Genomic DNA, 13,788 nt, shown 5'->3' on the forward strand with positions numbered 1-13,788 from the left:
TACAGACTTTCAGAGATTCAACAACCATTACCCCACTTCACAGACAGGGTAGCTGAGACACAGACAGGTGGAAGATTCCACGTCTCTTGGCCTCCAGTCAGGGGTCTTTTGACCCAAGCTCACTGTCACCTAACAAACAGGCTGCTCCTAGGTGAGATGTTTCAACTGCAGTCTTCTTCAGCCTATGTTTCCACTAAACAAGGCAGAAACACACAGCCATGCCAATAAAAAAACCATGGGAAAACAGATCTAAAAAGAGCAATTATCCAATAGCACCCTTGCTGATGTGCCCCTAGAACAAAATTTTTTAATGAATTTTGTTTCGTTATATAGAAAGGGACAAAAAAAAAAGGCAGTCCAGCGGAAAAAAGTTCTTTGGAACGATGTGTATAGAGAGGGGCAGAGAGAAGAGACAACCTGTTCTTCAAAAAAAAATCAAACCTCAAACCAAAGAATCTCTGAACATGTGAACGCATTTACGTGTTCAGAACTACACTGTGAAAAGTTAAAATTCACTTAAGCTCTTACCATATTTAGATCATTCTGTAACTGCTGGTTCAAGTTCAGAAAGTCTTTCACTTGCGCTTCCAGCATTGCAATCTTTTCCTCTTTCACAGCTAGTGTTGATTTTAGTGCTGATTCAGTTTTGCTTTCCAGAACCTTGTATTTTCTGAAAAATATGATAATAGCTTTCTGGTGTATGCCACTAGGATACGAGCCACCATCTAAATAGAAGACTTCACCTTCACCCATTCCCAATCTCACTACATGTTAAATTATATGTGCTTGCTTCTTCAGGAAAATTATTTCCTCTAGTGTTGCAGATTGCTACTGATATATTATAGCTGGGGAACTCACTTATGGAAAATCCAATCAATTGTAATAGAGGTTAACACTAGCATGGTTCTACAAAAGTATCAAAGAGTTATATAACTTGAAAAAAAGTAAGTTTTTCTCTTTTTCCCATAATTACACTACAGAAATTTCTTCTCATGGCTCTTTCGTACATTCTTGACAAGAAGGAAAATCCACAGTGTAAAGACTCCTACAAGATGGGTATGTTTCTCTAAGTAGGTCTTACCAAGAAGCCAATATACACACAGGTTGTTGGGATTTTCTTTGTTCATTACTATAGGACTTACAAAGGAATTCCTTGCCATCAGATGTTTCTTAGGCAATATCTATGTTTATACTAACAGGTATCGGGATCACCAATTACATGAAGTAATGACAGACACTGTTTAATAGACACTATCCTTACTTGTTAAAGAGATCATGAAGAGAAGTACACACTGAAATAGCTACCCAACTACTCTGTTGGGGAGCACAGAGGAACTGTAGTAACACTGCTAGCATGGAGGTAGAAAATGGCATTTCCTCCTTCCACCCAAAAAATGTTTTGCAAAACTTACAGTATGCTGCCAAGCTTGCCTCAGAAAAATGTGATTTATCTCCAGACTTGTTAAGGGTAATGGCAAGGAGACAGATGAGAACCAAAAAGAAAGGCAAAGGGCTTCAGTTAGGCTGAGTAAAAAGAATGACTAGAAGAGCTCAGTTTTCTTACGTGTCGTCATTTCCATTATCATCCCCCAGCAGCAGCTCTTTGTTCAATCCCATCTTCTCCAGTTCCTGGCTCAGTTTGTCCAGCTCACTAGACAACTTCTGACTCTTCAGCTTCTCCAGGACCAAATCCTGAAAGAAGCATTAACATGACTAGTTGCTATGCAAAGGGTGGTGATAATTATCCAGCACTACACATTTCTTTTAAGAGTACTGAATAAATCTTTGGATAAAATCCTAGTTTCAAGTAGGTCAGCTAAAATTCTTCATCAGTGACAGCTGAGTACAGAATTAAACTGACTGCTTTTATTTATAGGTCACTTGAAATAAATCTGCAGAATGCTTCTTTTGGCCTTTGCCTCACTCACTGTACTGAACGACTTCTGCCAACACTGGCTTTGTGCCTGCCTACCAAACGAGGGAATGTGAGGACCACGAGACACCACCCCATCTCTGTGCCACACAGGGATGTGTGCAGGCCAGGGGACCAGCAGAGGGAGTTCCCACCTCTCAGCTAGGACAAAAAGCCCTGCCAGCACTGGCATACACAGAGAGGAGCAACAGGACCTCAGTATGGAAGTCTTCTGAGGTATTATGGCTATGATGTTATTAGCAAGGGACTTGGTAACAGGCTCAGTAGTGAATAATGCACTGAGTTTCTGACATATGGTAAATTACTGCCCAAAATTTAAAAAGTGTATTATTGTAGCATAAGAGACAAGACAGCTTTGGACTTGTGACCTTGCTCACTTATTCTGGTATCTACTAATGCAGCCTGGTTTCATTTAGGTTTCTTTGGGAAGAAACTACAGCAGAACCCAGCAAGGAAGTCACACAAGGAGAAGACCTGACAGCACTGTACCACAAGGTACATTGGGACAATGCTTTGCTGTTATGCCAGTAAAGTGGTCTGTGTGGAAACGGCCTCAAAAGACAGCCTGCGTTTCTAAAAAGCACAAATTACTTTTGGTGCATGGCTAAGTGTGAAGATCCCTACCATTCAAAATTCTCTGAAAACAAAGGCACCATAGAGATCTACATTGCTCATGTTTCTGCTAAAAGTTTTCTTAAACAACACATGAAGAAAGAACAAAAATGCTACTGAAGCACTTTAAGTAAAAAAAAAAAAACACCAAAACCAAACTACCCTGAATGTCGACTAGAAGCAAGAATAAAATTTTAGAAAAATATTTTGTTAAACTAGGTATTCAAGAGTCCTCTGATATCACAAATGTAGCCATGAATTCATTCACATGGCAAGGGAAAAAAATGTATGGGTAAGGCCAGTGCCAGTCCAGTGGTCTGTAAAAAAGGGTCCCTTCAACATCCATTAACTCTTCAGCAGGATCTATAGAAAGTAACTAAGGAAAAGAAGATGGGCTGCTGTATGGAGGTCTGCACCACTGGAAAATCTGCAGAAGTCTGAGAATGAAAAGATTAAAAAGGAGCCTTCTCAGAAATTATATTATTTTATTTATTTTTAAGGAAAGTAGGACAGAAACACAACTTGGGATTGTGTCAAGTGTTTCTGACAGACTATTTCTCCTCAAAATTACACTAATGCTTCAAAAATTGAAATAAAACTGAACATTAAAGTAAGTGATTGCCTACTGTATTAGTCTTGCTAAACTTACTTATTTCACTGAGCTACTGCAGCACGACCCTTTTTCCTTTTAACGCTCTTTCACAGGAAATCTTGTTTCTGGCAGGACAACAGCAGCTGGGACAGGCAACGAGAGCAAGTTGCAATAACCTGAATCTGCTCATAGGCCACTTATAAGAGTGCCAGGTTCTGGCACACACATCCTCTGATTGCCAAAGTCCCAATGCTTGGTGCAGGGAGAGATCACTGCTGCTTAGCATGCTCTCACTCAGCAGGGAAGCATGTGGGGAAAGATGCTGTATGTAAGGTAGCTGTAAAGCCAAATCTTGGTGCAGCTCTTATTGGAAGGTTTAGGTTGGTCATCTGGGATGGTTTTGTCTCTTTCAGAACAGGGATGCCAATGTGTCCTCAGCAAACGCTAGAAATTTCTAGACCTGAGAGTCAATCTCCCCTGCTGGAGCTCTTATGTTAGCAAACAATTTTGTGGTCACAGTCAGAGAAAGTATCAAAGTCTTTGGTTAACAGGCACCAAATGAGAGCTGTTTTAAAGTTTTATTCTGCATGAAAAAAGACATAATTTTGAGACTCTGTATTGTGGACACCAAGTGGAGTACTGCACAGCTGCACCAAGGGCAGTTTTTGGTATGTTCCACTTTCCAGGAACAGTTGTTAAGGCTGTGAAGATCTCCTGTGGGACAGATATCTCCCTTTAGTACTTCACTGAGCTTAAAAAAAAAATAGCAGCATACAACCCAGTAGAATTATTTTGCTTACCTCTCTCAACGTAGCTAGTGTTCCCTTATCAATTGTAACTTGCTTTAGGAGGTCTTTATTGTCCTTTTCAAACTCTTTCAGTTTATTAGATGAATCTCTGAATCGAGCAATTTCCTTTTCTAGTGTCTTGTTTTCCTTCTCAGCAACTGCCAACTTTTCTTTATTGTCATCCAAAGTAGCATCTCTCTGCTCCAATTGCTGCCAAAGCCGTTTCGTTTCTTTCTCTAGCATTTTTTTGTCTTTTTCTAGCTGAGACATTTCTTGTTCTAGGGATTTGTTTTCCTTTTCTAACCTCTCTAGCTGTTTGGCAGAAACCTTTAGCTCTTCAAGGTTCCTCTGGAGGACCTGATTTTCACTCTCCATTCCTTGAACTTCTTTTTCTAATTCCTGGATCTTTTTACTGCTGTTCTCCACCATTTGCTGAAGTCTCTGGTTTTCAGAGTTGACACTCTGATAGATTAGCTCCAGCCTCTCTGATTTCTTGTTCATTGCTTTTAACATTTCCACATTCTTTCGTAAGTCCTCTTTCTCCCTCTCCAAATCTTTATTTTCTGCTTCTATTTGTGCCATTTTTGTGCTGGTAAATCTCATGGTCTCTACCACTCTTCTAAGCTCCAGATTTTCTTCATCCAATTGCTTGTTGTCCCTTTCCAGGTCACCAAGCCGGATGGAAATATTTTGTAATGTGTCCAAGGATTTTCTTAGTTTCCTATTTTCCACTTCCAGATCGCCATTCTCTTGCTCAAGAACCTCCACTTTTTCTGTCACTATTTTCATCACTGCTGCCTTTTTTGTGAGCTGCTCATTCTCCTTCTCCAGTCGGTGGAGCTCTTTTTCCATTTCTTCCACCCTTTCCACTTTTTCTCTAACCTGGTCAAAATCCTTTTGCAATTGTTTCTTCTCAAATTCCAGCTTGCTCAGTTTGCTACTAGTCTCGGTAACTGTTTCATGAAGGATTTTGTTCTCTTTTTCGATATCCTTCACTCTTGCCTCGCTGCTCACTTGTGATCTTTGTCTCAGGGATAAGACAACTTGATTAAGGTGATCATTTTCTTGTTTAAGGTCCTCTATCTACATAAACAGTTGTGCAAATGTTATTCATCTACCTTACAAGTGCAGTACAAATTAGTCCTAAAGCAGACGGATGATTGTTAACAAAATCTCATCCATTTAATCCAAGATAAATTTCTCAGCAAATTACTGACTATAACCAAGAACCCAAACTACTGAAAAAAATTGTTACCTCTGGTAAGCCACGATTTTAATAAATTAAAAAGTGTGCGCTACATTCCTGCTACCATCCAAGAAGGCTGGGGCAGAAGGAGAAAGTAAACAGAGGACCTTCAGAGAACACCTTGGAGAAGATGCTTTGCTACAAATAATTCCTAATAGAGGGTATATTTCTGTCTAGGTTTAGTCTAAGATAGTCTTAAGTCCCAAAGTCCTCATCTTTAGGATCTGAAGACTGAAATGATCTCTGATAAGGTGTCAGGAATCTCAGAATGCTTGAAAATGTAGAGCAGTTACAGATGTCATTAAAGAGACACTTCCTGTAAGGACAGTACACTTATCCCACTGGTCAAATTTCAGCTGATGCAATTGCAATTTAGACTGCAATTTGCATTTGATTCTTATATTAGATGACATCCACACAAATCAAAAGGGCCTAGACCTGAAAAAATCACAAACTGCTCTTTTTGACAACTGAGAATATATCCTGTTTTACTTCCTGCCCTACCTTCAAACCATGCATTAATTCCTGCCACAAAGCATCTGTATTTGTTCTAACTGAAACGCAAGACTTTGTTGGTAAAGTGCAGTTTCCCAGGGAGAAGTGTGGGTAAAAATCCTTCAAGATTACAAGAACTACACAAAAATAAGATGTTTTGCTATTTAATTTTTGCCTCACAGAAACTTATAAATTTTCATACAGGTTGAGAATATTTAGACCAGTCTCTAATGATCTTTGTCTGTATTTTTTTCATTTGTCAGATTAGTACAGATGATATGATACTTGCACAAACCTGTAACAAGAGAATTTCTAGGCATTGCACACGAACTGCACAGTGGTAAAAGCTGAAGGGCAATTAAAATGTCAATCCAGAAGACATAAATACTTTCTCAGCATGTCTTTAAAATAGTGCAAAAAGGCTGGCTGAAGGACCTCAACCAAACCGATCACGCCATACAGGTGGCAAAAGACCAATCTTCAGCAATAAAATGGGGATTTATCTGCACATCCTAAAACCAGATGGTATTCCATTTAGTAAAATCCAAGGGCTTTTTTCCCTCAAGGGGGAATGTCTGTTCATATAACAGCCTGAAGATCCCCTTATGGTAACAAGAGCAGAAATCAGCAAAACATGCTGGGCTTCTATACTTGAAGAAGCTTTTAACCTAGATTTGAACAAGTTCAACCTGCACTTAATAGCTCTCAAATTGCCTTATCTCCCTGAGAGAACCAGATGCTCTAAATGGCATCACTGAATTACCATTATTGAGCACATGTTGTTATATTACATTTGAGAAGTTTTCACCTGTCTGTCTTTGTCAGCTTTTAGAGTCTCCATGACAACTTGTAGCTGCTCTTTATCTTTTATCAGCTCCTCACTCAAGGTTTCCAAGTCTTGATTGCTTTGCTTCTCTTTTTCAATTTGATTTTGCAACTTCTCAATCTGTATGGAGAGAACACACCAAAACACATCAGCCACAGCTTGACACAAGGACTGTTTGCACTTTAAGTCATTTTGAAGACCAGAGAGAAATGAGATGGGGACTATGGCTGAAAGATTAAATCCTTCTCTTCTGCAGTTGCCAATCTCAGAGGAGGAAATGGACTGTTTTTCTCACAGTGCCAAGAATCTTCTTCATGCCATTTATGATCAGAGCATATAAGGCACAGCAGTAAGAAATGCTTAGTTCACCTGCCTGCTGAATGCCTTGTTGTGCTCCTGCCAAAAGTGATTAAGTTTCTCCCCTTCTAAGTGATTAAGGTGCTCCCCTTCCTGGGGAACTTGCCTCCTCCTAGCCACTCCATCACTGATGGTCTTACTCTACCACTGAATGCAGACAAAGTTAAGACACTTCAGTGAGCAACAACACTAAAAAACCCAAAACACCAACCTAAAACAGGAACAGAGGAAAAACACTAAAGCACTGGAGTGAGCAAGTTTAAATTCCCACTCCCTGTGCTCTGTTGGCCCTCTTTTCTCCAGTAGGTGACAAGGCTGCATTTGAAAGATTTGTGAATAAGGCTCCAGTCCTACAACAAACAAAAGTTTTCTTACTTATTCCTTTTGAAGTCATACTTGTAATGCATGAAGAACAGAAAAGCAGTAGTTCTTCAGTATTTAGAACCAAGAGGTTCTGGGAACTATACTCCCCAAGTCAGGAAATATTCCTTTCTAAGCTTGCAAAGTACTGTGAGTACCTACAGCTCTGCACAAGTATCAGCTCATTTTTGTCTTGGTATTATCAACTCTGCCAACAGTGAAAATGTCAATGAAAGGGGTATTAAACCTAATTCTTACAAGTGGGAAATAGCTGGAGGCTGGGCTCTGCCTGTGTCAACATGCGCCTTATTACAGGAAGTGTTTAAACAAGCAGGGGCTACCCAGATTGGAGATAAGGAGGGCTCAGCAGTTGGAAATGTAACCATGTGGAGGTTCATTGGTCTCAAAGGAGCTGTTCAGAGAAAGCTGCAACAAACTCAGTAGCTCAGCAATAGCTGATCTTCATCTGCATTTCCCAGAAAACTAGAGGCAAGTAAGACATTACTGTTTACAGCTCTTGTCAGTAAGTCAGAAAGGCAGAGACAATGGACAGGTACTCAGACTGCCACTACTTGACTGTGCCTGAAAGGAGGGTTTTCTATTATTAGCTCCTCTGAAAACCTTGTAAGAAAGGAAAAAAAAACCTGTACGTAACTTTTCCTTTATAACATCTCCTCTTGTACTACCTGAATAATCCTGTTTTGGCTACATGATCCCACCAAGCACTAGATCAGCAGATAAACAAGCATATTCAAACAACATTTTTTGAAAGTCTCAGACAGTGGACAAAATCTCAGCTCAATTAAACAACTTTAGGGAGACAAGATTTTACTATGGGTATCTCAGGAAAGTTACCAAAAGAACCCCAAAGACACAGAACATTTGAGAAAAATTCTTCTTTATCTCTTGTCCTCTGACTTATACATGCTTGACTTTAACGCTCCTCCAGAGTTCCTGCACTCTCCCCTGCCCACCATAGTAAACGTTTTGCAGTGACTAAGAGACTTTGCCTATTATTTCCCTGGCACACCTTGCTATATTCTAATTGAGGGGATACATGTGTGGGAGAAGTACAAAAACATACTTGAGAAAGGCAAGATTAAAACAAACTCAAACATCTCACATCAAAGATTATTTTACGTATGTAAAATAATCTTGTACACTGACAAAAACCAGACAGAATGCTGTCTACTAATTGTTTTCCCAAATTTCCCTGAAGGGGAGATGAAGTCCTTCAACTTGACTCATCTGTGGTATTCAGTCAACAGCTCCCATCATATTCTGTATTTTTCTGGTGTAGTGTTCAGGCATTTCACTTGCTCTTAGTAGGACTATTTTTGCCTGCCTTTTTTTTTTTCATTGCTTTGATACATGTGGTGCTCTCCTTACACTACAGAGGTGTTCCCTACTACTATTTTGTGTCTTACAGAACTACAAGACCTTTAGGTGACCCCACCATGTCAAAGCATTCATCATCTTCAAAAACTTCAGACTAATTCTGGAATCACAACTGTTGGCACCAATATAGTGCTGTAACAGGAGGTGCCCACAGGAATCTGCCTAGGGCAAAGCCAGAGGTTGACCACAGTTGTTCAAGTGACTTGAGTGGCTGTACACCACAGGTATCTGCTGAGTGCGTTCTATGCCTCCCTCTCCAATTTTAGGCATGTAAATTAGAGCTGGATTGAATTACTTATACACAATAGGTCATAAATGGAAGTGTGGAAGGAAGATTAGAGTGAACTGAATCTTTGCAGTTTTCCTTGCTCAGAAAAGAAAGCAAAGAAGCAGAACTGATCACAGCATAGCAAATTAATCTCTCCAGAAGATGGAATGATCCAGTGCTGGATACCTGTTCTCTCCAGCAGAGAAATGGGCTTGTTACAATCTAGTCATCCACAAGCAGCATTTCATATCTAGATGCCTTCTCCCCTTGTCTTTTGAAACACCCAGTTAGCACACAGGCAAGCCAAACAGAACGGAAATCATTGCATCAATGTCACACACACACAGGTTACAGCAGTAATGGCAAAAGGAGAAATGAGCCTTATATTCTGGATAATTTATGAACGGTAGGAATGTGAAAAAATCCAACACGAAAATGTTTTATACTTAAGAGTAGCAAGCATCTTTTTTTCCCAGCAGCATTTGGCTCAATTAACCAGAGCTGAGGATTCAAGTTACTAGTCAGACAAAAATAAGGCTGGTAGTTGGAGATGAACTGAGCAGTTTGTTTCACAAGGACAAGCACTGAGCTGGCACTTGAGCTAAATGTCATCACAGTTAATAACAGAGTGCAACACACACACATATGTAAGTAAATTTACCAAGTGATGACCTACATGTTTGTTACAAAGACTAGAAGAACTGAGATCTTTGCAGAGAGAGAGACAGACACTAGAGAATTTTAAACAGCAAAGAGGACAGAAAAAAAGAAAAAGCAGATCCAGGACTCTGGACAGCCAGAAAGACATTTAGAACATGCTAACCTGAATTCACCTGTGTGATTTATTTGACTTACATGTAAAAATTATTAAACTTTCAGAAAACTAAAGTAGTTCACTGTGACCATGGCTTCCTTTCCTAGTAGTGATGGTTGTGAGACAACAGAAAAGGACATAATCAACAGTACAATCTGACAGGGGCAAACAGGCACTGAAAACCAGCTTTCATTTAATGGGAACAGTCACTTTTTCTTACAATGATGCACACAAGCAGGCAGTGAAGTAGAAGGCAATAAATAAAATTATTAGAATTTAATTGCATAAGAATGCAATTAAATAGATGGGACCAAAACCATGGTCAGTCTTACGGGGATCATGGGTGAACTCCCTGAAAACTCTCATCATTCAGGAATGCTGCACAGTCCTTTGTGCACTGTGTTTAAAAAACTAAGAGCTCCACTTGTTCCTGTGAACAAATTACCTTTTTGCTAAGCTGTTGATTTTCCTTTTCCAGTTCCACAAACCTTAGGCTGCTCTCTCTGGAGGTCAAGGAGGCATCTCTCAGCTCTTGGATTGTGTTCTGCAAGCTCTGATTATCCTTCTCTAGCTTCAGTATTCGACTCGAAGCACATTCATTCAACTCAAACACAAAGGACTTTCTGGCTGTTGAAACATGAGAAACAGAAGGTGGCACTAATCAATTTACAAACTTCTCCTTCTGAGGTGTGTGAGATCCACTCAGAAGAAGATTATTGCTGTCAGTCTTACAATTTCAGCTTGACTGCTAAGTAAAGATGGTTAAAAACAGAACCCATTTTCACAGATAACCATTAGCACCTTTAATAAATAGGCTACTATCTGAACAAACAGCCATCTGAACAGCCAGCTGTCTCAAAAGTTGCTTACTTTCTTAACTCTTCTTAAATCTGCTTTAGTCATGTTAGGAATGCGTCTAATGTTAGTAGCAAAATATACTTTGATACCATCTCATACTTTCATCAGAGGAAATAAATTGAGGCAGAAAACAAACCCCTGCTAATTGTTTGCTGAAACAGCAAGGTGGTGCACTTCCAAGAGCTAGTGAAAACTCAGGTATCTAATCACATTTAGTCATGAAAAAAGTTCCTACAAAGGAGTATTCCAGTGCTTATCTTTACAACTTCTTCATCAAGAATATGCTGAATCAGAGAGAATAATTTATTACTAGGTACCCAGGCACAGGACACCCATCAGAATGCTGCTCTGAGAAGTGTCTGAAGTTGAAATCTCAGAACTAAAAAAATTGCATCAAGTTTTACAACAGAGATGTTATTTTACTCAATGTTTGTACATCAAAGTCTCACTACCTCTCAGCCTCAAAATCCATCACCCAGGCCTTACTGTTCTGTTAATTTCTCTGCCCAGCATTTGAATAATTACAAGAGCCATCTTCTGTTTCACATGAAATAATTGCTACCCATCACCTCAAAACAGCATTTCATATGAAATTGACTTTTAACACTGTCTTTAAATCTAAGAAAATTAATAACGCCTTCTAAATAAGCACTACAGCATACTGAGTACTTTAAGCTGGCAACTTTCTGAGAATAGTAAAATCCTATTTGTGTCTTTTATGGAGCATCACCTGGAGAGCTTCGGTCAAGTGAAGACTCAAATAGTTAACATTAACTGAATACTCCAGTCAAGTTCTGTTCTGAAGCAAAGTCCATCAAAATTACTTTTTACCATGCTTATTTTTAAAATTATTTTGAATAAAATATTCCAAACTGGCTGGTAAAATCTTGTATCTATCACCCTTGCAGACTCAACTTGATATCCAGGAACAGGAGATTTTCCAAAAGAGTTTTGCAGTTTGACTCTATTTGTGACAAACAAGCTGCATTCAGAACAGCAACATCGATTGAAATAAAACTTCTTAAAGAGAATTATTGTAAAATCACAACAGCACTTCCATGAGATAATGTAGAAGTCCAAAGTGGAATAGTCTCTTTTTACAAAAGAATCCAGCTTCCTTCACCATTTTATTTTCCTACTGAATACAAGATTGTGGATGTTCTTAGTTCCTCATTCTTTTTCTCTGGTTAATCAGAGAGTTTCTGAAGCTCCAGTGCTAAAATGCTAAACATCAGTGCAGTGATAAATCACTCAAGCTAATTTTGAAAGTTATGTTTCAGAAATTAGTAAATAAGATGTAACAAAATAAAACTAGCATTCCTCCTTCTATTACACTGACAGTGAAAGCAAATCAGGAAGGGAACAAAACTTGGTATTTTAAACAGGCCAGAAAATACGATATTTTTACATTTTCCTGAAATACTCTTGATCAAAATTTCTAAGTTTTGAGAGAACTGTTTTCCCTCCACTAACACCATGAGCAATATCCTTGATTACATGTAAGGAGTACTAGAGTGACATTCATTTCTCAGGCTAACATAACCTGCTTTGCAAGACTATTATTTACAAATAACAATTAACTAGTCATTAATCTTAGTGAAGAGAACTTGGATCCTAGACAGCAAGAAGATCTCAGAATTGGTGTCAGGCACACACTCAGCTGTTTTACAAAACAAAGCTATTCTAGACAGTTTCACTGAAAACATCTGCTTACTTTAATTTATTCCTTTGTCTTCAAGTTCAACTGTTCCTGGTATACAAAGCCAAACATGCAAGTCTTAGCAAAATAAGGTGAATACTCAGTAAAAGCTGCATGTTGAATTACAGGAAATAGCTTGTATTTCCCAAGTTCCACTTAGAATCATTATTTAGGCTGGTATGATAGAGTAAATGTTAAATACAGAAATCAATGCTAAAACCTGTCCAGTGAAGAATGAATTAGTTATGTTTGTGATAGTTACGGAAATCAAATCAACCACTCAACGAAAAAAAAAAATCAGCCAGTTATTTTAACTGCACACATTTTTCAGTATCTAGTAAAAATAAATGACTTCAGCATACACTACTTCCTGGGACTTAAAGACCAGTTAATTGTCTGTATTAACTGTACTAAAGAATACTAAAGATCACAGACTCCACCCAACCACTCAGTTGGAAATATTCAATGTGACATTTCTGCTGTGTCATTTCCAAAGCTTTCTTTTTTTTTCAATTTTTATTAAAGTGTGACACTTAAAAGTCACTCTCTGTGATGAACAAAACAAAAGCAAAACACTTTGATGCTTTCAAAGAAAAGTGAAAGATACTAAAGGAATACATTTTAGAAGTTCAAAAAAAAAAAAAAACTAAGGTCAAAGACAAGTGGCTGAATGAGGGAAGTTTTCCAATCTTCAATTCAACTTCTGTTCCCATCTCAGTCAACCAATCTGTCTACTCTGAAACAGACCACAAACACCACAGCTACCCCGGCTGGTACTCACTATCTGCAAGATCAGTGCTTTTAGACAGTTGTTCTAGTTCCCAGCCTAGGTGTGCAGACTCGTTCATGCTCTGTTTCTGTGCAATCTCCAAGACCATGTTCTCCTCCAGAAGCTCTTCAATTCTCTTCTTGTCTGTGTCCCGGTCCTGTGCAAGACACACATGAATGCAAACGCATATTCAGCTCATCTGTACGATTCTAGGTCATGCTGCTACAAGCACAGTGTATGTTGAGGGTAGAAGAATCTCCTTAAACACTGTGGTTTTAGAACGAAATACACCTTCAGCATTAAATGCTTGCTGTGGGCTACCATATATGCCACAGAAAGCAAAGCCCAGCTGGCCCTGTTTAGCATCAGCTCTGGCCCACAATACACTTGGAGACAGGGGGATGGCAGGAAGAACCTACCAGGTGACCACAGGACCACTACAAGCCAGGACTAGTATGGCAGGCTAGATTCAAGATGTCTCCAGAGCTAAGCTCTTCAAAAACATGCAGCATCATGCTCTTACACACTGGAAATTCTGCAGATAGAACCTTGAATTCTGCAGAGCTTCAACTCATCACATCGAACTTGGACACAGTCGTATGGATCAGCAAGTAGCACCTGCCTCGTAATTTGAATTTTAACTCCTGAAAATAGATCTGGAGAATGAATCTGTTGTTGCTTCTTGTGACTATCTGGGCCATTTGCATTTATGGACACTGAAGTGCTGCCTCAGTGGTTCTCAAATTTTCAGAAACCATAGCCCAAAAATTCAT

General features: G+C 39.1%; 1 protein-coding gene across 1 annotated transcript in view; it reads right to left on the reverse strand.

The window, feature by feature from the left end:
- The window catches only part of CCDC88C (coiled-coil domain containing 88C), a 97,162-nt gene that overhangs the window by 22,467 nt on the left and 60,907 nt on the right, over positions 1-13,788 (reverse strand). The window contains exons 12-17 of the mRNA XM_082283124.1: positions 13,028-13,172; positions 10,135-10,316; positions 6,475-6,612; positions 3,938-5,008; positions 1,565-1,692; positions 529-670 (exon numbers count right to left, since the gene is read on the reverse strand). Coding sequence (XP_082139250.1) covers positions 529-670; positions 1,565-1,692; positions 3,938-5,008; positions 6,475-6,612; positions 10,135-10,316; positions 13,028-13,172 — 1,806 coding nt within the window. The remainder of the gene's footprint in view (positions 1-528; positions 671-1,564; positions 1,693-3,937; positions 5,009-6,474; positions 6,613-10,134; positions 10,317-13,027; positions 13,173-13,788) is intronic.

Source organism: Coloeus monedula, assembly GCF_965178545.1.
Source record: "Coloeus monedula genome assembly, chromosome: 6".
Classification (NCBI taxonomy): Eukaryota; Metazoa; Chordata; class Aves; order Passeriformes; family Corvidae; genus Coloeus; species Coloeus monedula.